Here is a 25,240-nt window from a genome sequence, read left to right as displayed (position 1 = left end):
GGATACCCATCATTTGCATCGACATGGACGGAATTGGAGGGGATCATGCTGAGTGCAATAAGTCAAGCACAAAAAGGTAATTATCATACAGCTTCACTTAATTGTGGAACTTAAGCAATAGCATGGAGGGCATTAGGAGAAGGAAGGGAAAAATGAAGGGGGGGATATCGGAGGGGGAAACCCATGAGAGACTATGGACTCCAGGAAGCAAACTGAGGGTTTCAGAGGGGAGAGGGGTGGGGGATGGGTTGGCCTGGTGATGGGTATTAAGGAAGGTATGTGTTGCAATGAGCCCTGGGTGTTATATGCAAATAATGAGTCATGGAACACTTAAAAAAAAAAGTGTCATACTACATGGGAATAAGGCATTAAAACTAGTTTTCTTGTTTGAGGTCTCATTTATAAGTGAAAAAGGTGGTACTAACACCACCTGAGCAGATGTACTGGGCACATAGGTGCATTATGTCATTTTATGCTCTAAACAACCTTGCAAAGAATGTATTGTCCTGATAATGTTCTGACAATATTGGATCCTAACAGGGTCCAAAATACAACAAAACAAAAGCCCCCAAAGCACAAAACAAAACATACTGTCATGTATTTATAGATGGTAACACTAAGGTTAAGAGAGACCTAGCCATCTGTCCCACAGTCACATAGCTAGTAACGGTGAAGACGAAGTTTCACTGAGGTTTTCTTGGCTCCAACGTAAATGCTTTTTCAACCACTGTGTAGTTCTAACTGTAGGTTTGTTTTGTTTTTTCTTAAAGATTTTATTTATTTATTTGACAGACAGAGATCACAAGTAGGCAAGAGGCAGGCAGAGAGAGGGGGGAAGCAGGCTCCCTGCTGAGCAGAGAGCCCGCTGTGGGGCTTGATTCCAGGACCCTGGGGTCATGACCTGAGCCAAAGGCAGAGGCTTTAACCCACTGAGCCACCCAGGTGCCCCCTAACCATAGTTTTTAGTACTTTTAACTGTTTTGTGATTTATTTTTAAGGAATTGATTGATTTTGATAAAATTTTGGTCAAGACTCAAAAACATCAAGAGACTTTTAATTTCTGCCAGTACATTCATCTACAATCATGAGGTAAACAGCGACCAACAAATGCATTCCAGTGGCTGTATTATTTTATGCTTTTCAACCAAACATTATATGTGGATGGAAGTTAGAAAGATACACAACTGCAGTGATGAGGTATATGCTGTCTAGATTCACTAGAATATTCCACGCTAAGAATACAAATCTCATTATTTGAATTATTTCATCTTGGAAAGCTATTCTTCATCACTGACAACAGAGCAAACAGCAGGATGAGGACATTTGATGAAAAACTGGGTTGGGACATCAAACCATCCTGCTCCTCTGGCATAACAGTCTGCAATGCTCTTCCATGCTCAGATAGTCTAGGAGTTTTTCAAGACAGCCCATTATGACAAAAATAAAAAGTAAGTTTATTTTTCAGTTTTATCTTTTGAAAATATTTGTTTTTGAGTATTCTTTGTAATGTACATGATACCTTAATACTATACATTTATTAGAGATTCATGCTCAAAACAGTTTGACACATGATCAAAACAACAGAGTATGAGGGGTGCCTGGGTGGCTCAGTCAGTTAAGTGCCTTGGACTCAGGTCATGATCTCAGGGTCCTGGAATCAAATCCTGTGTCAGGGCTCCCTGCTCAGGGGGGAATCTACTTCTCCCTCTCTCTCTGCCCCACCCCCCCCCACTTGTGTGCTCGCTCTCTCTCTCTCTCTCTCTCTAGCACTCTTTCTCAAATAAAATTTTTTTAAGAAGTGGGGATGGAGGTGGGTATTATGGAGGCATATATTACTTGGAGCACTGGGTGTGGTGCATAAACAATGAATTTTGGAACACTGAAAAGAAATAAAATAAAGTAAAACTGGAGATGAAATTATGACCATGCTACAACATGAATGAAGCTTGAAGACATGATGCTAAGTGAAATAAGCCAGACACAAAAGAAAAAATATTGCATGATTCCACTTACATGAGGTACCTAGAGTGGTCAGAGTCATAGAGGCAGAAAGTGGAATGGTGGTAGCCAGAGGCTGGGGAACAGGAGAGTGGGGGGTTAGTGTTCAGTGAGTACAGAGTTTCAGATTGGGAAAATGAAAGAATTCTGGAGATGCATGCTAAACTTAATGTAGCTGAGCTGTACACTTAGAAACAGTGGACAGGGTACTTTGCTGTTATGTACTAAAAAATAATGAACGGTGGAGATCCCAGTTTATAACAATGGATATAAGGCCTCCCTTACAACTTGACCTCATCTTTTCATGCTCATCTCTGTGGACAGTTTTTCTTTGTGCTGGTACACCTTGCTGTGTGCTGTTTCTTCAGCCTGGAATGTTCTCCCTCACCCTGTTTGCTTCATAAACCCCTACTCATCTTTTCAAATCAATTCCTCTGAGTCATTACACATAAAAGACGTGTGTGTATTGTATTCTCTATACATTTCTCATATTCACTATTTACACGCCAATGTCTCTTTTACTTGATCAAACTTCTCGAGGATAGGAACACTTGCATCTTCAAGACCCGGGAAAAGGCTGACCAGTACTTAACGATCCTATTTGTTGAGTAAATGAGTGTGTCAATGAATAAAGACAGAATAGTAAGTAGGTGGCGTAGCAGTTGTACAGTGGACATCTTGGATGGGGGCAGGAGGCCTTTCCTGCGATGGAGTCCTTGGAAGCCACGTCCTGATCACTTTACTTATGTCAGGGTCACAACTCCTGGATATGGATTTAACCTGGACGATATTTAAGCCAGACAAAATTAACCAATGTTTATCTCATCTCATAATCCTCTTTTCTATATTGTGTTTTGTTGGATCATCCTTACAGTCCTGCTCTCATTAGCAAGGGCATACAAAAATCACATCTGCTTCATGATGGAGGACCTACAGGTTCTTCCTTGGAATGCAATCTTACATGCTTAAAAGCAGATATGGATAAGGAAATTAAATTATTTTTGGTCTGGGGAAATGAAAGATTCTAAGAAGTGATTCGCTCCTTTTCTTTGTTAACCAGTCTATACATCTAAAAATAGAAATAATGTACTTAAAAATAGTTGAGTACTGACCAGAGTTTGACTTGCTTATGAATGCCACACCAATGAGACATTTGGGATTGCTGTTATGTTACAATGGTGCTACAGTTTTAAAATATTCAAATCATAACCAAACATTTAAAAAATACTACAGTTACAATCTCACAGGGTGCTTTTGTTTCATTATTCTGAGCATTTCTGCATAGAGTGCAATATTAAATTAAGATGGGAAATTAGATTTCTTTTAATGAAGGAATTCTTGAAAAACAAATCAATACTTCCCTGACAAAATCAAAGCTTCATTATATTGTAGTTGCAAATAAGGTTTTTTATGTATTTGATTTTTCAGATGTAGAGTATAATCAACATATAACTGTAATTAATTTTTTTTCAGTGAATCGTTAATGAAATAAGATTTTGGATTGGGATAAACATATCAGGAAAGCTTAAGCCTTATATCATTTTTGCTATATGTTACTCTAATATGTACACATTTACAATGACAACAATAATACACCAAACAAAACACTCAGGCTACCATTTGACTTATTTCAAAATACTCTCCTCCACGTTTATGCTTGTGTTCAACCCTGATGATTTTTCTGTCCTCAGATTACATTATGTGTAATAAGAGCCTGTTCATGTACTCACTCTATATACTATGTACCCATACACTACATATTTATGTATAGTATATACATATACACTTGCACATGGCTCACTGTGTTGTGTTTGATATTTGGAACCTATAGCCTGTAATAATTAAATTGAACTAAAAGAGTCTGTTTCAGTTGGTCCTCGGGAAAGCCAACCCTGTTTCTCATTTATCTAAAATCTATTCTTTAAAAAAAAATGGAGAATGGTGTACTCCTCTATCTAGGTCAGTATAAAGTTTCTGGCGATAAAAAGAGGGGAGAAAAGCAATCACACTCTGATAATTTGTCCACAAATTGCCCTAAATTTATGTTTACCCTAAATTCATGTAGGATTAGCAAACTGATTATTTTTTAAGAGACGACAATGATGCTTCTCCCACTCCCACACCATGACTTACTTCTATCAAGAATTCTGCTCAAAAATCACCTTATTAATGAGCCCTTCTGTGATTTATCACCATACGATAGTAACTACTATCCACCACCTGCTTTATCTTCTTCCATGGTGCCATATCACTATCTGACATGGTAGATATTTCTTTATTAATCAGTTTATTGTTTCTCTTCCACCACTAAAATAGAAGTTTCACAAGAGCAGAGGGCTTTCTCTTTTTTCACTGCTGTATTGCCAGCATCTAGAACAGGATTTCCCAACAATGGCACTACTAATATTTTGGACTAGATAATTCTTTGTTGGAAAGGCACTGCCCAGTGCATTGTGGGATATTAGCAGCATCCCTTACCACTACCCACTAGATGCCAGTCACACCCCTACTATCCCCTAACCATGACAGCCAAAAATGACTCCAGATATTGACAAATATCTCTCGGGGTGAGGGATGGAGGGTTGGGGGGGGGGGGAGGAAAGCCAAATTGCTTGTTGAGAATTACTGATCTAGAACAATGCCTGGCACAATGACTACTCCATAAATACTCGTTGAATGAGTCCCAAACAAGTGGATAAAACCAGTATTTCTCATCATGCCAAAACTCTGCAGTTTCCACAGTAGAACAATTGCAACAGGAAAATTGAATACAGTCAGAACGTTACAAGTGAAGTTCCCTTTCTATTCAGGTCTTTAAAATTTGTCCTCTTTCACTAATCTTCTCCTGCCTAAGACTTTGAAGAAAGACATTTCCAGGAAGTCCCCATTTATTTAGTTCTAATTGTTTTGGCTGTGCGATGCTGCTCACTGTTGAGTCTGTAAATTCAAACCACTGACACTGAAGTATTTTTTAAGCCAGGTAAGCTTTGTTGCATTCCTCTTGGAAACCCACTCCTTTCCTTTTTGTGGTAATTAGCAGTCAGTGGAAATAAATCACATGCCCTTCGAATGAGAATAAAATATTTCCCTGCCCCAGTGTTTGAGCTTTCAAATTCTGAGCAGTGGAGGGTCTGCTCTTTCACGTTTTCACTTAATACTTCACTGGCTCCTCTCCAAAACCTGCCTGACATGCAATTATTTTCAACCTATTTCACAGAAGGCCTGCTCCATTCATCTTCCTGTGGGTCAGATTTCCATTGAAATTGATAAAAGATTTTACTGTGTGAAACTTAAGTCAGTAGGGTTCAATGCAATGCTAAGCCAAGGTTTTTTGGGTTTATGGGGGCAGACATGAAATACGGTACAGAGAGGGATGAAAGAACATCCATAATCATATCTGGGGTGTTGGTAATGATCTGTCTGGACTAAAACCCTAGATAGAATTATGGATGCTGTTTACACTGTCTGAGGAGAAAGGGGGCTTGCCAGGAAGGGGTGATGGTCAGAAGATCTGAATTCAGTTTATGACTCTGATACTTAAGGTAAAAGACTTTCCTCTTTAGAAATTAGTTCCCTTTTCTACATAATGAGATAGAACTGAATGGGCTCTATCACCTTGTCGCCCCTACCTGCTTTTTCCCCATTGTTCCCTGCTTCTTTAAATGCCATCGTTACCCTGTTAACGGTCAGAAATCTGAAAGTCAGCTTTAACTTTTCTTCTCTTTTGCCCCATACACTGATTGCACACCAGGTTTACCTCCTAAATTTCTCTTGATCTCTTCAATCCTCTCTCTCCTTCTGGCAACCAAAGTGTAACTGCCTCTGTCTCTCCCCCCATGACTAGACTGTACAGGTTCAAGGTCACTTTGCTTCCTCCCTGCCTTCAGCCTTGGTCCCTGCCCTCTTCCCTAAAATCTGGTTCTGAGGCCAAAGTGATCCTGCAAAGAGAATCTGATCTTAGATTTAGGAGTCCTTAGAAATTTCAGATGCATTAATTAGACCTTTGAGATATGTCCCCAGATAATTTTTCTAGACTCCATCCCCTTACCACATTCTCTGATGTTTGCCCTTCAGTCACACTAAGCTTTTTTCAAATCTTTTTTTGCTGCCAAGCCTTTGGACATACTACTCCCTTTGCTCAGGACACTTTTCCTTCTTCATGAGTGGTCCTGAAACCTTCTGATTTCATTTGTGTCACTTCTCCCACCAGCCTGAACTCTATCTACGTTGTGTTATGCTCAGTACAGGTCACAGTTTATTATAATCATATGTGTATGCAAGTTCGGTTTTCATAATCTTTCTAGAGTAGTTTTCTCTGAAATCTTTTACAGTTGTCGCTTTTGACTCCTAATAGACAGCAATATTTGGCAACATGACTTTATCAGATCATTTCAAAGCATTAAAACAGTTTTCATGGAAACATGCATACTCTTACTCTCATATTTCATCGATTGATTGAAGTTTCATTAAGTTAACCTAATTACAATAAGAAGTACAACTAAATCAGGTTTGCTGCTGCACGCAACTAATTCTTGAAAAACATACAACCTAATCATTAAGTGGAGAAGCACGTGGACGTCATTTGGTATGTTTCAGGGACGAGACGGGAAGTATTGATTTAGCCTGTGACTTTAATAACCTATCTTTACTTCTAGAATTACATTTCATAAACGAAAAGACTGGTACTTTATTTACTATTATATACTCAACATAAAGCACAGTACCAGTTCATATGTGATATGTAATTTTAGAAATTGTTACTAAATTAAATACAAGATGTAGCTCTAGAAAGTACAGAGTTTATAAAATTGCTAATACCTTCCAATTCTGATCATTTAAATTCTTGTTTAATTGTGAACACATTTATGGTTGTAATGAATTATGAATTAATTCAGGGTCAGGTCCTTGTGTTGGTCTCCACAGTCAAATGACTTAGCAGGTTGCTCAATGAATAAGTGTTGAATGGTATATGTGTTCCTGCCTAGTCTGGTCTTGGGGTTATGGGGGACAGGTGAGGACTGGTGTTAAGGCTTTGAATACAACCTTAACCTGGGTGCATGAAAATATTAGCTCACCTCCTCCTTAAAGAGATAAGTGAAATTTTAATATATTTACAGATACCAAATCCATGATTATTTATTGCTAGTCATCAATAATATCAGCTAGGAACTATAATCCAAATAAATAAGGATCTAGGATTTTAAAACTAATAACTTGTATATTTTAGCAGGACGTATATCCTATTTTAGTCATCCTCTTGCTCTTTCAACTTTCCTGAGAAGCACACCATTTTCAGTGAATTTCTCAGAAACTCATTTGCATTGATGATTTAGCTTCAGGGTAAATGGGAAAGAATTAGATTTTTAAAATTCAAGGGTTTATATTATACCAAGCAGCATTCAGGTGCCATATACCTACCTCATTTGAATTCAGCCTAAGTAATAAGAGTGCATGTTTGGCCTGGTCCTGAACTGACTGTGTTGAAGTCTTTGCCATATTGTGTGCTTTTTCCCAGAGCAGGTCCAGGGTGAAGGGAGGTAATTTCCTGATGGATGCTCAATCTCCCCTCCCACCCCTGGAACATTTCCAAGAGAGAAAAAAAAAAAAAAAAAAAAAAAAAAAAAACAAAAACCCGCGAAAAAATTAAAAAAAAAAAAAAAAAAAAAAAAAAAAAAAAAAAAGAGGAAAAGCAGGTGCAGCCATTCAGAACCAGATATAGAAAAATGGCAAGTAAATCATGGTCATAAAAATAATGACTGGCATTTTTTGAGAGGTTTCTGTGTGTCAGACACTGAGTTAAGCAATTTGTGTGCTTTATCTCAATTCTTAACAACTTCCCAGCAGTGAGTAGTGAGTGGTTAAAATGCAGGTTTAGCAGCCAGACTGCCCCAGGTTTGAAGCTACTTACTGTGGTGTGACCTTGGGCTTTAACCTCTGTGTGTTTCAGCTTCCTTGTGTGTAAATAAAAGGAAGGGAATTTAAAAATTTACCTTGTAGTCCTTCTGTGAGGATTAAAGAGCTAGTACAAGACAAACTCAGCATTTACTATAAAGTGAGTACTCAAAAAAATGTTAGCCCGCATTACCATTACCATCGCTATAGTTGTTACTACCTTTGTGCAGACGAAGCAATTTCATGAAGCCAAATGACTTGGCCAAGGTCACTCAGGCTCTTGATGGCAGGGTGGGTACCGAACTGTATGTCTGCCAGTCCGGCACCATTCCATCACACATCATGCAATGCACCTTGATTGCAACATAAGCAGTCAGGTGGTAGAGGACAGGGAGCCCAGGCTTCAGAGCTAAGCACATCTGGTTCAAATCCCAACACCTCTGCATCCTCTGGGAGTCACTGGATGAACTTCACTCTACATTTGCCATGTTCAATTTAGTCATCTTTAAAATGAGGGGAGGGTCCCATTTTTAGTGTTGTGAAGAAAATTAGAGGTATTGTATATTTTAATAAATGGGTACACAACAGGTACTTAATAATGGTTGCTACTATTTTAGGCTATCACAATATATTATAACCAGTATAATTGCAGTAATAGTGTATAATGTTTCAACAGCAAAAATAATTTTGAAGAATATATACTTCTATAAACAAAATGTGGTATATACATACGATGGAACATTATTCAGCCTTAAAAAGGAAGGAAATTCTGACATGTGTTACAACACAGATGAACCTTGAAAACATTATGCTGGGGCACCTCGGTGGCTCAGTGGGTTAAGCCTCTGCCTTCAGGTCAGGTCATGATCCCAGAGTCCTGGGATCAAGCCCCACATCGGGCTCTCTGCTCAGCAGGGAACCTGCTTCCCGCTCTCTCTCTGTCTGCCTCTCTGCCTACTTATGATCTCTGTCTGTCAAATAAATAAGTAAATAAATAAATATTAAAAAAAAAAAAGAACGAAAGAAAGAAAACATTGCACTAAGGGCAATCACCCACTTACATGAGGTATGGAGAGTAGCCAAATTCATAGAAACAAAAAGGAAAATGGTGGCTGCCAGACGCTGGAGGGAGAAGGAAATAGGGAGTTGGTGTTTAATGGGTGTGCAGTTTCAGTTTAGGAAAATGTGAAAATTCTGGAGATGGATGATGGTGATGGTCACACAACGTGAATGGACTTAACGCCGCCAAATTGGGACTCTTAAAATCGGTTAACCTGGTAAATTTCATGTTATGTACATTTTACCACAATGAAAAGTAGGAAAAAAAATATATCCTTCTGCAAGAGGAATACATTATTATTAAAATCACTAAGAGAAAAAGCACAGTCTTAAGAGCAGCTCTTCTTCTCCAGTCATATTTTTGACGTTTTATGTTAATTCCACTGTAAAGTCACTTAGTCTTTATGTTTTGTAAGAGTGAGAAGGTATGCTCGACTATTTTTATCCACAACATATGTTCCTATTTGAATTGGCAGGTAAGTATTAATCAATGTATATATTCTAACAATACTGTCAGAGGAGAAATAATATTGTTGTGACACCAAGAGAACATTTTTATTATACACATTACCTTGAAATAACATTTTTGCCAGGAAATTTGATGCGGCGTACATGTGATGCATGAGAAAAGAAGCCCAGCTAAAGTACATTAGTCATGTGAGCCGCACATGATATACAGCTCCACAGCCTGTGAGATACAAGGATATAATTAACTGTGAAGGTCATTCCATCACCAGGATCATATTTGGAACAAAGATGTATTCAGTTATGCTATTTACTCTATTTATACTTCAACTCCTCATTTTTATAAGCTTTCTTTTCTATGTGATTTTTAAAACTCCCATAAGGCCCCCCCTTTTTTTTTTAAAGAAAGAATGTCTTCTTTTTTTTTTTTTAAGAGTTGCCTTGCATTCCAAACCCAGATCAAAACCATTGTGAATTTTGAAACATGACTTGCTTCTGACATTGAAACATTTTTCCTTTTTTTTTTTTTTCTCAATTACTATAATAAATGTTAGATTTGGGGGGAAATTTTGGATATACTCAGAAGGCCTTGTGTATGTGTCTGTTCTGTACGCATGTGCTTTCCTGTTTCATGACATTCGTACTTATTGAAGGTCCCTTTTATTCTTGCGTTTGTTCTGCCTCAATAAAACACCAGCTCTAATTATCACCTTCGTCTCCCACCCTTGAGTTACATCAGACCCTCATGGACAGCAGGAGGAATAGGGCGTCTCTGGTCTTTGCTCTAAGCTCCTCCAAGCCCTTGCTTTTTCTCCAGGCTCAGTAGTGAATATTTGTCCCATCCCTACTCCTTCTAGAGCCCTCTGAGCTCAAAGTACTGAGATTTCTAAACTCTCAAGCAGGATTTTTTTATATGCTGAATGTTTTCATGGGGGTTTGGAGCCAGGAATTCTCTATAAGGGCTTCTTTTGTATCTTGTCTTCTACTCTCCTGAGATGTTTGGATCCTATTTTTATTTAACTGGGATTCTCAGTGAGATAACATTTTCAGAGAGATTACAACAGTGGCTACATTCCAAATTCCCCTATACTTGAAATCAATGGCCTTTTTGTCCTAAAATAGAAATAACAAGGGGGCCAAGATCAAAGACTTTTTCTCTCAGAATTCTTTACACATTATTGCAACGTCTTCCAGCATCTAATGTTTCACATAAGAAATTTAATTCAAGTCCTAGATTCTTCCTAATGTTTTCATCCAAGAAGTTTGTAAGAGTTTCTCTTTATCCTTGGAATTTAGAAATTTCCCCAGAGTATGTTTAGGTATGCTCCTCTTTATGTGTTTCCCTTTTGATGTGAAAAGCATCAAAGTTTAACATTTTAGGACTAGAAAATTTTGCCAGGTTCATGGGTTACACTTTATATTTGTTTATTTCTCTCTGCCAGTTCAGGTGTCCTTCCTAGAATAATCTTCCATATCATGCATGTTTCCCTCTTCATTTCCATCCTATTCTTTTCCGCATTTCAAGCTTCCACTTCGGACCATTTGCTCTCTGAGCAAGGTATAGCCTTTGGAATTATTTTTAATGAGGATATTTTAGTGGCAAACTAAAATCTTGTTTTTCTGAACTATGTTTATTTTACCATCATTTCTGAGAAACATATTCTAGGCTTACAGTTCTAGGGTGTCAGTTTGTTTCTCTTAGCCCTTGGAAGGTATTATTCTACTACCCTCTGGATCTGCCATTGGTGTTGTGAAAGCAGCCGCGAGTCTATTCATTATCCCTTTCTATGAAATGTGTCCCTTTTTACTGCCTGTTCTTAAGATCTTCTATTCATTCTCATTGTATTGAAGTTTCAAACACTATGTCTAGGTGTAATTTTCTAATTTGTTCTATCTTGTTTGGAATTCTTTGTAATTTCTGATTCTGAGGATTAATGTCTTTTGAAAATTCAGAAAAGTCCTTAGCAATTAGTACTTCAATTATTGCCTCTCCCTTACATTCTCTATTATACTCTATGAAACTCCAATTAAGCGTTTGTTAGATGTTCTCATTCAATTCTCAGCATCCCCTATGCTGTGTCCCCTATATTGTACATCGCATCGCCTCTCTCTGTTACATTCTCTATAACAGCTTTTGCCTGATTCATTAATTCTGCTTTGTATAATTTACTATTTTACCCTTTCATTGACATTTTTGTTCCACTGAGTTTTAAAACTTTCATTATGAATTTTATTTTTCAAAGTTACATTTTACTCTTTTAAAATCTACTTGGTTGGGGCGCCTAAGTGTCTCAGATGGTTAAGCGTCAGCCTTAGGCTCAGGTCATGATCTCCAGGTCCTGGGATCGAGCCCCAGGGGCCCCCAGGTCAACGGAGAGTCTACTTCTTCCTCTCTCTCTGCCTCTCCCTCTTCTTGTTCTCTCTTGGTCTCTCTCTTTCTCTCAAATGAGTAAATAAAATATTAAAAAAGTAATCCTAAAAAAATCTACTTGGTCATTTTTATAGTTTCCTATTTCTTGCTTAAAATTTCAAACCACTTTTTGTTTCTTTAGACCTATTAAAAAGGCTTTTTAAAAAAATGCATCTCTAATAACTTCAGTATCTTAAGCTTTGTGTCTATAACTGTGCTATTTTTTCCCCCCGTATCTGACTCATGGTGTCTTGTTTCTTTGTGTGCTTTAGAATTTATTCTCATGTGAGCTCATATGCCTTGCAAAATATCTGTGGGAATTAAGTGAGACCTGATTGAAGTTCTATTCGAATTCATTGTTTCGTTCTTAATTTTCTTTCTTGTATTTTCTTTTGATTTATGTATTCTTCTCACCTTTTAATTTCTAGATTCTTAAATCATTAATTTATAGTCTTGCTTCTTTTCTTATACATGAGTTTAAGACTACATATTTTCTGTAAGCAAGGCTTTAGCTACATTACACATGAATGTAATATTTTTCTTATCTTTTGAAATAAATATCTTCTATTTATTTTTATGATTTCTTCTATGGCCCATCAGTTACTCAGGAGTCTTTCTAATTTAATCTGAATCAAATAGGACTTAAATTTTTTCCTGGGTATTTACTTCTAATTCAATTGCATTATTGTAGTCATAATTCTTAAATATTGAGCTTTGAAATTTATGACCTAGAATATGGTATATCTTCATAAAAGCTGTGTATGTCCTTAAAAATTGTGTACTTCTGAAACAAATAATACATTATATGTTAACTAATTGAACTTGAATTTTAAAAATTAATCTTAAAATAAAAAGAAAGGGAAATCTCTGATTATTGAGCACATATTTTTTTCTATCCTAAGTGGCCTGTTACTGAAATGTATTTATAAAACATCATTATTACAGGGTGCCTGGGTGGCTCAGTGGGTTAAAGCCTCTGCCTTTGGCTCAGGTCATGATCCCAGGGTCCTGGGATTGAGACCTGCATCAGGCTTTCTGCTCAGCAGGGACCCTGCTTCCCCCTCTCTCTCTGCCTGCCTCTCTGCCTACTTGTGATCTCTGTCTGTCAAATAAATAAATAAAATCTTAAAAAAAAAAACCAAACCATCATAATTACAAATGGTCTGTCAAATTCTTCTTGCAACTTTTTTACTTTATGCATCACTTTTGAAACCATGTTATATAGTACACACAAAATTAAAATGTTCATGTCAGGAAGAATAATTCATCAGTATATAGTGCTCACTTTTACTTTTGCCTTCAAGTTCATTTTGTCAGATATAAAAAGAGCTTCACTTTTTTTTTCCTCTCTTTTAATTATTATTGGCTTGTAACCTTTTTTACTTTTAACTTTCAAACTTTTCATGTGTTTATTTTCTCTCCCTTGTAAGCAACACAGAACTGCTTGTTCTTTTTAAACCCAGCTGGGTATGCTGGTCATTTGACTCACTACAATTGTCATATTTTGGCTCTACTATCTTGTATTTGTTCCTCTCTTTCTGTTTTCTCTTCTTTTGAATTGCTTTTTTTTTTTTCCTTCAAATTACATTTTTGCATCTATGGGTTTTGAAGTTTTACCTGCTGTTTCCATGATTTTAATGGATGGCCTTAAAATTTTAACATGCATGCCTAATTAAAAAGCATCTAAATTTTGTCAATACTTTTATCTTTTCTGCAACACTAGGAAGTTTAAATGTTTAAGATGCTTACTAAGCACCACAGTCTCTGCCAAGCTGCCCACTCCTCCAATTTGCTTCCCGCCTCTCCCTGTACCACCCAACCCACCTGTCCATCCCACTTCAGCCACACTGGCCTCCTTCCTGATCCTTGAATAGGCCATACACATCCTCCCATGAAAACTCCCCACTCGCTGGTTCCTCTGCTGAAAACTACATACCCAAGATAACTGCATGACTGTCTCTCATCTTTTAAACCTGCTTAATTTGAGACCTTCCCCACTATCTTGTTTAAAATTGCACACATTTTGGGTGCCTGGGTGGCTCGGTTGGTCAATTGTCTGCCTTAGGCCTAGGTTGTGATCTCAGAGCCCTGGGATCAAGTCCACATCTGGCTCCCTGCTCAGTGGGGAGTCTGCTTCTCCCTGTCCCTCTGTCTCTGCCTCAAAACCCCTGCTCTCTTACTCTGTCTCTCTCAAGTAAATAAATAAAATCTTTAAAGAAATAAAATGAAATTGCACACCTTTTAGCACTTCCTAGGAGACCTCATTGCTTTCCTTTTTCCCATACTGCTTACCACCTTTTGGTATACTAAATAAGTTCGTATACTAAATAACTAGAATTTAAGCTCCATGAGGAAAGGAACCTGTTTTTTGATGTTTTATAAACTGCTGTATCCCAGCCCCTAGGACATTTTGAGGCTCATAATAGGCTCTTAATTATTGTTAAACATTCAGTGAATCCAAGCCCCAAATTCAGATGAGAGCAGACCAGTGTCCCCAAGTTATTGGGGAATCCCACCCATCCTGCTTTTTTTTTTCTATCACTACCCAGAACCATGACTGAGACAGATGATTTCTATTGAGGTCTCTCTCTCTGAGGTAGTAGTTCACCTTCTTCTTTCTTTCTTTTCCTTTCCTTCTTCCTTTCTCTTCTGACTTTATGGTGTTTCTCTAGTCAGGCTCCTTTGCTGTTCAGAGACCTTGTCCAGATCCCAGTTCCAAACATCCTGCCTCCTCATCACCCATATACAAGTTCTCATGTTCCTAGTCTACCAGCATCTGTAGATGCCTCCAAGTTGTTTGGTGGTTTTAGCCTCACTGAACTCCCAGGACTGTGCTTAAAGTTTGCTCCTGCTCTCAGAAGATTTCTTACACATTTTTGAAGGCTTATCCATTCATCGGGAGTATTTTTAAATGAATTTTAAGTTTAATTTTTAAACAAATTTTTAAATTTAATTTTAAGTGAATCCTTAAGTGTGTTATCTGGCATTTTCCAAAGTCTCTGAATCTCCCTCAGGCAAGCTGGGATTGCCTTTTTGTGGTCTGTGAAAGGCGTGGCCTGCCTTTCTTCCATACATCTATTTCCTCTCTTCACTGGCTTATTTTTAATGTTTATGTCATTAAAAATGTTGTCCAACCCTACATCCGTCTTCCCAGTGTGATTTTTCTGGCCCATACTCAAAACCAACTGAACAAAGGCTAAAAAGTAGATTGAAAGAAAAAGTCCGACAGACAGTCCCATGTTTGTTTCATTAGCGAAGCTTAAGCCGTCAGCAAGATTGGCGGCCACTTTTCCTGCTGTGGAAAATTTGAATCTACTGCCTTAACCCTGTTGGTTCAGTTACACTTGCAGAACATCCTGAAAAAGCTGAAGCAGGAGATGGCAAGATGAAAACAGGAACTTGTAGATCTTCTTGGTAACCACAAGATGAGAATTGTTCAACATAACCAAGCTAAGCTTGCTGTACCTGGAGACACTGCTTTGGAAGCTATCCCCAGCGATCTCATTGCTTGCTGAAAGTAGTAAACTCTCCCTTCTTGAAAGCAACCTTGGTCAGGTATTAGGAGTTAGGCTCCCAGAGTGAGGAACTCCTTATATGTTGGGTTACAAAGCTGCTGCGGCATAGGCAGTCTTGAACTGGTAGTGCGGCAAGAATTGCTGAGGAACACTAGAAGGTGGAAGGGGTCTTACAAGCTTGTAGTTCAATGTTCTTAAAAATGTTCCCCAGTCTAAACCCTGGGGAACATGTTCTTTTAGGGATTAGCATATGTGGGGATATTAGTTTCTTGTTGTCGCTGTAACAAAGCATCACAAATTTAATGGCTTAAAATAATACAAATGTATTATCTCACATTTTCTCTCAGTCAAAAGTCCACAGTGGCTGAGTTGAAAGTGCCTTAGAGTCTCACAGGCTAAGACCAAGGAGGGTAGAGCTGCACTCTTTCTAGAGGTTTGAGGGCAAAAATCCATTCCTCATTCTTTCAGATTGTTGGTACCTACTCCCTTGCTGGCTATTAGCTTGGCTCTTAGGCCCCTCCTCCATCTTCAAAACCAGAAATGGTAAGTCAAATCCCTTTCACTTTAACCTCTCTTGTGTTCTCTTCTGCTTTGCTCTTCTGCTTTTAAGAAATAAGGTGGTTGGATTGGGTCTACACAGATAATGCAAGATATCTCTCCATCTTAGATTCTTTAAACTTAATCACATCCACAAAATCCCCTTTGCCAGGAAAGGTAACCTGTCATTTAAGGGTTCTGAGGATTAGAATGTGGACCTCCCTCGGGGGATCATTATTCTGCCTACTACAATGGGCAAGAATCCAGATTATAGAAACCAGGAGAAAGCATATCAATAGCAGAAAGCTATATCAGGACCACTAATATCCAGAGATGTTTTCCAAAGCCCAGATAACTCTCCAAGCAGAAGTACAACAGTAGATTAACAGAGATCCAGAGAGACCAACAGGGAGATTAACAGAGAGTCGGATGAATGGTGGGGGCTCAAGTAGGCAGGATTTAGTAGAATGCTCTTAGCCTAATGGCCATTAGTAGTCTTTCAGGTACCACCCTCAAATTTATGTGCTAGTGTGTTTACATTCTCTGGAATGGCAAAGAACTCTGTGGAAGAAGTTCTTGGGCACCAGTCTCATCACCTGCGAAAGCAATCTCTTGGGCTTCACTTTGAAGATGGAAGCAGTTGGCATTTTCAATGCAATTGGCACTCTCAGTCTATTTAGATAATAGACGACCAGCAGAATATCTTCTTTAGGTTTTTTTTTTCTTCTTTCTCTCCTTATAGATTGACAGCTGTGATTTGAGTTCATATCTCATTTGTACAATTGTGTGGAAAGTAGCACGAAATAATCAATACATGCCAGCATTTTTTTTTAAACTATTTCCCCTAATTACATGCCTTGGCATGCAGAGATACAGATTCAACAAATATTTTGCTGTTAAATAGTGATGATTACCCACTCTCCAGATTGCAAAATGTCTTCCTAATATCCTTCCTCCCCTATTAGGCGGGTTTCATATTTTAGGTTATGTTACTTACAGCACTTGTACTTCCAGATACAACAATCCCTATCAGATGTGAAGGCACTTTTCTAAAAGCAATAGAAAAAATGGAGCTTAACACCTAGAAATTTACATATCTCAGAAAAAATGTCTAGGAGGAGGAAGACTCTTCCTATCTTTCCACACCATCATCCATTGTGCAAAGGTGTTAATTCCCATGGTGATCACGCCATGGTCCCAGCTTAGCTACTGCACCCACAGGACTCACATCCACATTCCAGACAGAAAAAAGAAGGCAACAGCCATGAGGTGTACAAGATGAAAGAAAAGGTATCCCAACCAAGTTTTCCTTGTCCCAAGTCCCGAGAGCCCCTCTCAGAGATTTCTGCTTACATCTCATTGACCGTAAGTGGACCATAGATTGAAAAAGAATCTAAGAAGTAAGCATTTTTATTTATTTAGTGTTCAGTTTATGAAAGACAACAGGAGATCACCTGTTGGGCAGGCAAATGGCAGTGCCTGACAAGTATTCTGCTATTATAAAGAATAAAGATATATGTTCATATAAATACTTAAGAAAAGATAGCCACTAAATACTGACACAGCTGAAAAAGCAATTTGTGAAAGAATATGAATATGAGTCCATTAATACAAAACAAAAACTGAGAAAAAGCAAAACTATCTGCTGTATGTATGCTTGTAATCACAAGGAAATATTTGGGGAAATTTATAGCCTAAACAGGAATACAACTAATAATACAGTGAAAATTACATTACAGATAATAAATAGGGATTACATTTAATAATTATAGCAAATATATATACAATATCTACTATATTAAATATTGCCAGGCACTGCTGAATTGAGCAAACATTAATTCATTTTATCTTTATAATCATTTTATAAGGTTTTATTAATATTACCCTTAATTTACAGATCAGGAAGTTGACACAAAAAGAGTTAAATAACTTGTCCAAGGCAACAGATCTAATAAGTATTAGAGGTGTAGTTTACCCAGAAAATCTAGTCCACAGTCTAGGCACTTAATCCCTGCAATATGTATTATTTTATCATATAAAAAAAAAAACCTATTACCTCTCTTTAAAATCCATCCCAAAGGGGTGTCTGGGTGGCTCAGTCCATTAAGCATCTGCCTTCAGCTTGAGTCATGATCTCAGGGTCCTGGGATTGAGCCCTGCATTGGGCCCCCTGCTCAGCGGGAAGTTGGCTTCTCCCTCTCCCTCTTTCTCTGCCCCTCCCCCTGCTCATACTCTCTCTCTCTCTCAAATAAATAAATACAATCTTTCCAAAAATAAAAAAATAAAATCCACCCCAAAACAGCAGTAATAGTAGCAACAACAACAAAGCAGAAAGTGTGTACATGAAGCAAAACTTGGACAATCATTGCAGATTGTCTTCAGACCTCCCCAACAATGTTCTTACCTTTGGGTTCCTTTTCATCTTCTTAAAAACCAAGTTTCTCCCCATACATACACCCAACCCAGGGAAGCTGCTCAGGATTCCAAACCCCAGCTTGAGTCTCACTTTCCTCCAAGAGCAGCACCCCTATTTTTTTCTCCACTTCCTCTCTCATTTGAACATGGCTGTCCCATACTTCAGAAACATGCCTTTTTCTTGACAAGTTGGTAACTATAATAAAATGGGATAGTTGTTTGCCCAAGGTGGTGGAAAAGTTTGAGAATGTAGAGAAATGAAACCTTGCATTCTAATGTCTATAGAAATAATGAATACTTAGGTTGTTTTGAAGATCTCAAGGAGCTTCCACATACAGATGCTCATTTAATTCAGTCTTCCTGTTGACGTGATGATGGTTTTCATTCCTATTCTATAGATGAGGAATCTGAGTCTCAGTGAGGATATCTAATTTATCCATCATGTTCTTGCTGCTAGGAGTGGGAGAGCTGATACTAAGTCTGATTATTCTTTCCCCAAACTGCAGCCACCTCCTTTTACATAAACTTCTTCTGTCAAGAATTTCCACATGTTACCTATGAAATCTGTGGCTAGAAGAGTGAAAATTAATGATCACTGCTGGAAAAATGAAGCCTGAGTGTGAAAGAAATAGAAGATTAGGAAAAGCATGCCATTTACCTGAAACTGATTGCATGCACAGTGGCATATTTTTTTTAGGTTTTATTTATTTATTTGAGAGAGAGTGTGAGCAGGGGTCGGGTGGGGGCAGGCTCCCTACTGAGCATGGAGCCTGATGTGGGGCTCGATCCCAGGACCTCAGGATCATGATCTGAGTGAAAGGCAGATGGTTAGCCAACTGAGCCACTCAGGTACTCCCTCCCCAGTGGCATATTTTGATTAAAACCATCTAGCCTTTGGGCCTGTCTCACTTTAATTTTGACATAGTCTTGTAATTTAAGCTAACTGCTAGAAAATACTCATGTCTAATGAATGAACTCTATTTTTCCTTCTTTCCTAAATACTTAGCTCCTCTGTTCCTTTATCTAGAAAGAAAAGGTTATTATAGCTGACTGATTTGGGTGATCTACATTGGTAATAGTCATGTGTTACAAATGTTTTATAAAACATAGCATAACTAAAAGATGCAAGTTTAAAAGTAGGGAAGGATCTCATAAAAAAAAAAACTTGTCCCCACAGTGCATTGCGAAGAGTTTGTTGGTTTAAGAAAGGCAAATATGGAAAGTGTTTAGAGATCGGATCATGAAATGATGCAAGCCAGGCCTTTGTTTCTGCAGTAAACTTGTGTCAAAAGAGGAAACAAAAGTATATTTCTTTGCCAATGCTTAGGGAAGACTCCTTTCTCCTTGCTAGCCCCCCAAATCATTGACAGATTATTTTATAAGGCACAAAAGTTTAGAATGTGGAAAAGTAGGTATCAGTCAGAACAGTTTTTCAACCTTTTATTTTCAAGGCATTAGGTAATAACTGGATACAATCTGAACCGGTTTGCCAGCTCTCTACTAGTAAGGTTTCTTTCTATGAGCTAATTCATATGTCCCAGGAGAAAGGAACCCCCATCGTTCCCCCCTCTGCCCCGTTAAGGAGGCTCACAAAGGTCTTGTTGTGTATACAACCTGCTCACTGCATCTCTCCTCCTCAGTGACCTGCCTTCCTCTTTTAGATCCAAAATAATTCATAGGAAAGATGCCTCACTATAACGTTTCCCTTTGAATTTGGGATGCTAAGAGGCAGATTTCTTCTACTTTCCAACAAAAAATATTAGCAAGCATCCAAAAATTCTCATAACATAACTCAAGATATGAAAGCTGCAGACCACCTCATGCATTCCTTCTCTTTCCTTGCATAGATTTTCTCTTCTTATAGAACTTAAGTAGATTATTTCTTTGGCACCAAATGTCCCAAGCCTTGTAAAACTCTGGGCTCTCAGATGCCATTTGTCAAATCCATCATCTTTTCTGCTAAAGGAAGAGTAGTTACTGGGCAGAGGATTTGGAAGCGTATTCACTTGCAAGTCAGGATCGCTTAAAGACCCATCTAGGGTACCTGTCAAACTAATGTTGGAAATACCTTCAACCATCATCCACAGATGTTTGATTATGGAGCCTCTGGCTGAATTCCTGGGATGAAGGGCCAAGGAGAGAGGAGTGTTCCTTACTTCTTCTAGGAGCAGTCTCTTTACGTTGAGCAATTATGTTGAACCCCCTGCTGGAATGATTCTCCAGTTCTCTTAGCCTTGTTTCTGGAGTGAGCTGAGAGAAAATTCTCTCTTTATTTCCATTTCCATACACTGTGTACTTTTTTTTTCTTTCCATACAGACCCTTTATAAGCCCTTTTGTAAAGCTCTACATTCTCAGGAGGTGGTGTCAGCATCGAAAATATCCCACGTACCAGTTACTAGAATCACTTTAGTTTTGGGGCGCCTGGGTGGCTCAGTGGGTTAAAGCCTCTGCCTTCAGCTCAGGTAGTGATCCCGGAGTCCTGGGATCGAGCCCCGAATCAGGGTCTCTCCTCAGCGGGGAGCCTGCTTCCTCCTCTCTCTCTCTCTGCCTGCCTCTCTGCCTACTTGTGATCTCTATCTGTCAAATAAATAAAATCTTTAAAAAAAGAATCACTTTAGTTTTAAAGGAAATAAAATTACTTTTGCAATGGGAGACATTAAGATGAACATGAAATTTGTGATGACTTCAAGCTCGAAGAAAATTCATTTACACATATATGCACACTGCCTTACTATCTATCACTGCTCTGACTTCATCTGTGACCTCATTTGGGGCTTCCAAAATTTTCCATTGCTGTGGGAAGCTCATTCTTGAAGACATTTAGCTTTCTCATATTATAACCCTGGCTCTATGTGAGCCTTCCCATTTATCTCAATATCTCCTCTGCACAGTGAATTTTTTTTAAAATTTTATTTATTTATTTGACAGACAGAGATCATAAGTAGGCAGAGAGGCAGGCAGAGAGAAAGGAGGAAGCAAGCTCCCCGCTGAGCGGACAGCCCAATGCGGGGCTCGATCCCAGGACCCTGGGATCATGACCTGAGCTGAAGGCAGAGGCTTTAACCCACTGAGCCACCCAGGCGCCCCTGCACAGTGAATTTTTTAATTGAAATTTTCCATTTGACAGTTCAAGAATTTTGAAATAACAAGATATGCCTGATATTGAAAATGAGCCATGAAAAATCCTAGTTGACATGTATTCAATCTACCACTTCCTCACTCCTCGTTCCATGTCATTGAGGTTTGCATATTACTAAGAATGAAGGGCAATTTTTTTAACTTAAATTAATTAACCAACATACAGTACATCATTAGTTTCAGATGTAGTGTTCAATGATTCATCAGTTGTGTGCAACACCCAGTGCTCATTACATCACGTGCCCTCCTTAATGCCCATCACCCGGCTACCCCACCCCTCCACCCATCTCCCTTCCAGCAACCCCCCGTTTGTTTCCTAGAGTTAACAATCTCTCATGGTTTTTCTCCCTCTACTTCCCTTTCAGTTTTCCCTCCCTTCTCCTATGACTCTCTGTACTGTTTCTTATATTCCACATATGAATTAAGAGGGACAATTATTTTTAATAAAAGGGGCAAAATGGGAAGGCATTCCACTTACTAATTAAAAATCACCCCTTGATCCCTTGATTCAAAAGCAAATGTATCCAGAAGTTCTGAACTGATTTTAATACATTTTTTATCTCCATCCTGAAGACAAGCTTTATAGCTTAATATAGTAATAAAGGGATATTTTAAAGACAAGCCATGACAGTCAAGTGTCATTCAGCTGACTAGTCAGAAGTATATACTCTCTCGTCCGTTGTTGCTCATAGTTTCATAGGATTCCAACCTTAGGGCAAACTACTACACATTTCTTCCTAAGAACATACTCTGAAGACACTTTGTGCCTTTTTCCTTGCTAAAGGCAATCCAACAGTGTTTGTAATGATGAAGGAAGAAACCTCAGCAGAATGTCTCACTTGTACATACATGTTTTTATTTAACAGAAAAGATGACTCCCCAGGCCGGGGCTTCCACCACTGAGACCCTAACTCAGGAGGAGCACCAGGTGCAGAGAATGATGGCAAAGCGTTCGAAAATCATTAAGGAGCTGATACAGACGGAAAAAGACTACCTCAATGATCTCGAGTTGTGCATCAAGGAAGTGGTTCAGCCCTTGAGAAATAAACAGGTAAATGCAACTTGGAGGGTCCCCCCCCACCATATCCTAAATATCACCAGCACCATGAAATCAGATCATCCAAGTGTAGTATCTGCTACAGCGAGGGTGGAGGGGTGGGCCCTTTTCCTCGAGGCCTGGGCTTGGGGTGGTGGAAAGTAGCATCAGATTCATATTTCCTGTGTCAGCAGAGGGACACCCAGAGTCCCTCCATCTGGCCAAGAAAACTGTATTCCAAAATATGGGGAGAAGGAAGTTCACAGTTTCTGCCACTTTGAAATTTCTATGTGTTCTTTCCTGGATTCTTACCTGTTGTGAGCAACAGGTTTTCAGCAGTTTAAGAACAAGGCACTTAATTTGATTCAAAGATGATCAAGGATTTGGAAGGAAAAAAATGTGTTTCCTCCCCTACATTGAGAGCTCAATTAAACTTCAGCTGAGTAAAATTCAACATAGAAATTAACCTGAATGTAAGGTAATACTTGAAGTGTTCATAAGTTAATCATTCTCCTCCTTTTTAATCAAGGCCTTTTGGAGAATTTCTTGTAAGGAATTAGAGTACAGGAGTACAAGAATATTTGACTCACATATATCTGCATGTATTAAGTACCTGATATTGTAACTGGCACTGTTCCCAGCTCTGGGGTTACAGCTTAGTACAAAACAGAGTCCTGCCCTTATGGGGTTTACTTTCTAGTGGGAGAGAGGAAGAGTCAGGTGATAACTAATAAGTTAATAAACAAATATAAATTAAAACATATTAGATGGTGGCAAGTATAATGGAGAAAACCAAAGTGGAGACAAGGGATGAAGCATGGGCTCAGAGGGGTAAGGTTTCTATTTCAAATACGGTAGTAAATGCAAATCCTTCCAATGGGGGACATGACAGCCAAGAACTGAAAGGGCTAAAAGGTGTTCCAGGCTGAGGGGAGAATAAGAGCAACAACCCTGAGGAGGGATAACCTAATCACGAGGGTGGTAAACAGTCCTCATACACAATTGAAACAATATACAAAAGCACAAACTTGGAAGTAAAGATGATCAGAATCCCCCTGCTTAAAGATCATCACCGTTCACATGGTTGGGAAACATCTTTGCAAACATCAGTTGGGACATTTACATACACATACACACACCCACGCACACACACCCACATATATACTGAACATATATTTTTACATAAATGTAACCAAAACTACACAGGTTATTTTATAACATATTCGTTTCATTCAGCAATCTGTTGGATGTTTCTTTTCGTGACTACGGACACCTACAAATGTTTTTCTACTGTTACTGATGCTGAGACACTCTTTTATGATTTGGGTTTTGTCACCTCATCTCCTTAGAATAAATTCCTAGAAGTGGAATTGCTGATCAAAGTGTATACATATTAGGGATTTTGATAGAAATTTACCAGCTGACAACCAAAAAGTCAATACCGTTCTAACTTTCATTCTCATTAACAGTGTTTGAGAAGTCAAAATACCTTTTTATATATTCATTAGCCATTTATTTTCTCTTCAATCCCTATTCATATTCACATCTCTTGCCCTTTTTTAAAAAAATAGGTTTGTCTTTTTCTTATTGTTTTACAAAACCTCTTTATATATTAGGGATATTCTTTTTCATCCCACATGTTACAAGTAATTTTCTCAGTTTTTCTTTTGCCTTCTAATAAGATAAAAACACAGAGGGAGGCAAACCATAAGAGATTCTTAACTATAGGGAACAAACTAAGGATTGCTGGAGGGGAGGGGCGTAGGAGAACGGGGCAACTGGGTGATGGGCATTAATGAGAGCACATGATGTAATGAGCACTGGGTGTTATATGCAAGTGACAAGTCACTTAACTTACCACTGAAATTAATAATACACTATATATTAACTAAATTGAATTTAAATTTAAATTTTTTAAATAACCTTGTTTAAAGTTAAAAAGTTAACCCTGTTTAAGGTTTATTCATTTGATTTTGCCATGTTTAAGTGATCAAATATATTTAACTTTATGGATTCTGAGTTTGGCATCTTAATACATACCACATGATTATAAAAATATTGTTAGCTAGTTGTCACAACTTCAATTATTACATCCTTCCCCCAGGACTTAACAACATCCAGAAGCAGAGTTTATGTACTTAACACAAGTCTCTTCTAAGAAATACTAGAAAAAATATCTGGCCCTACAAGTTAGGAAAAACCAGTATAGATCAAGGTGACCTTAATTATAAAAGTTGGATTTGGTTTTGGTTTAAGATAATATATAAAGAAAAGTGGCAAAGCAGACTTGGAATTTTTCCTTCATATGAGGTCACACTTAGTTTTACTTTCTCATGACTTTCAATAGGTACTTACTATTGATCAAGTCTTGTTTCAAAGGCTTCCTTGGTATTCTTACTTAATCCTCTCACAGTTCTCAAGTTGGAAGGTAATTGGTCACTTTCCGAGTCTGGAGATTTCTTATTCATCCTTTAAGGTTAGGAATAACATTAAAGATCATGATAGAAAGTTGCTCGCTGGTTTTATTGCTAAATATATAAAAATATTTTTGGTGTTTTAAAATTTTTTTAAAAGATTTTATTTGTTTATTTGACAGAGAGAGATCACAAGTAGACAGAGAGGCAGGCAGAGAGAGAGAGAGAGGGGGAAGCAGGCTCCCTGCTGAGCAGAGAGCCTGATGCGGTACTCGATCCCAGGACCCTGAGATCATGACCTGAGCCGAAGGCAGTGGCTTAACCCATTGAACCACCCAGGCGCCCCTGGTGTTTTTAATT

The 25,240-nt window shown here is 38.3% G+C and overlaps 1 protein-coding gene across 1 annotated transcript in view; it reads left to right on the top strand.

The window, feature by feature from the left end:
• LOC111157841 (Rho guanine nucleotide exchange factor 38) overlaps positions 1–25,240 on the top strand; it is a 139,049-nt gene that overhangs the window by 12,354 nt on the left and 101,455 nt on the right. The window contains exon 2 of the mRNA XM_022519524.1: positions 22,297–22,481. Coding sequence (XP_022375232.1) covers positions 22,297–22,481 — 185 coding nt within the window. The remainder of the gene's footprint in view (positions 1–22,296; positions 22,482–25,240) is intronic.

Source organism: Enhydra lutris, unplaced genomic scaffold (assembly GCF_002288905.1).
Source record: "Enhydra lutris kenyoni isolate GAN:26980312 unplaced genomic scaffold, ASM228890v2 scaffoldscaffold3, whole genome shotgun sequence".
Classification (NCBI taxonomy): Eukaryota; Metazoa; Chordata; class Mammalia; order Carnivora; family Mustelidae; genus Enhydra; species Enhydra lutris.
The sequence above is the reverse complement of the archived record's forward strand: the minus strand, read 5'-3'. Positions and strand labels throughout refer to the sequence as shown.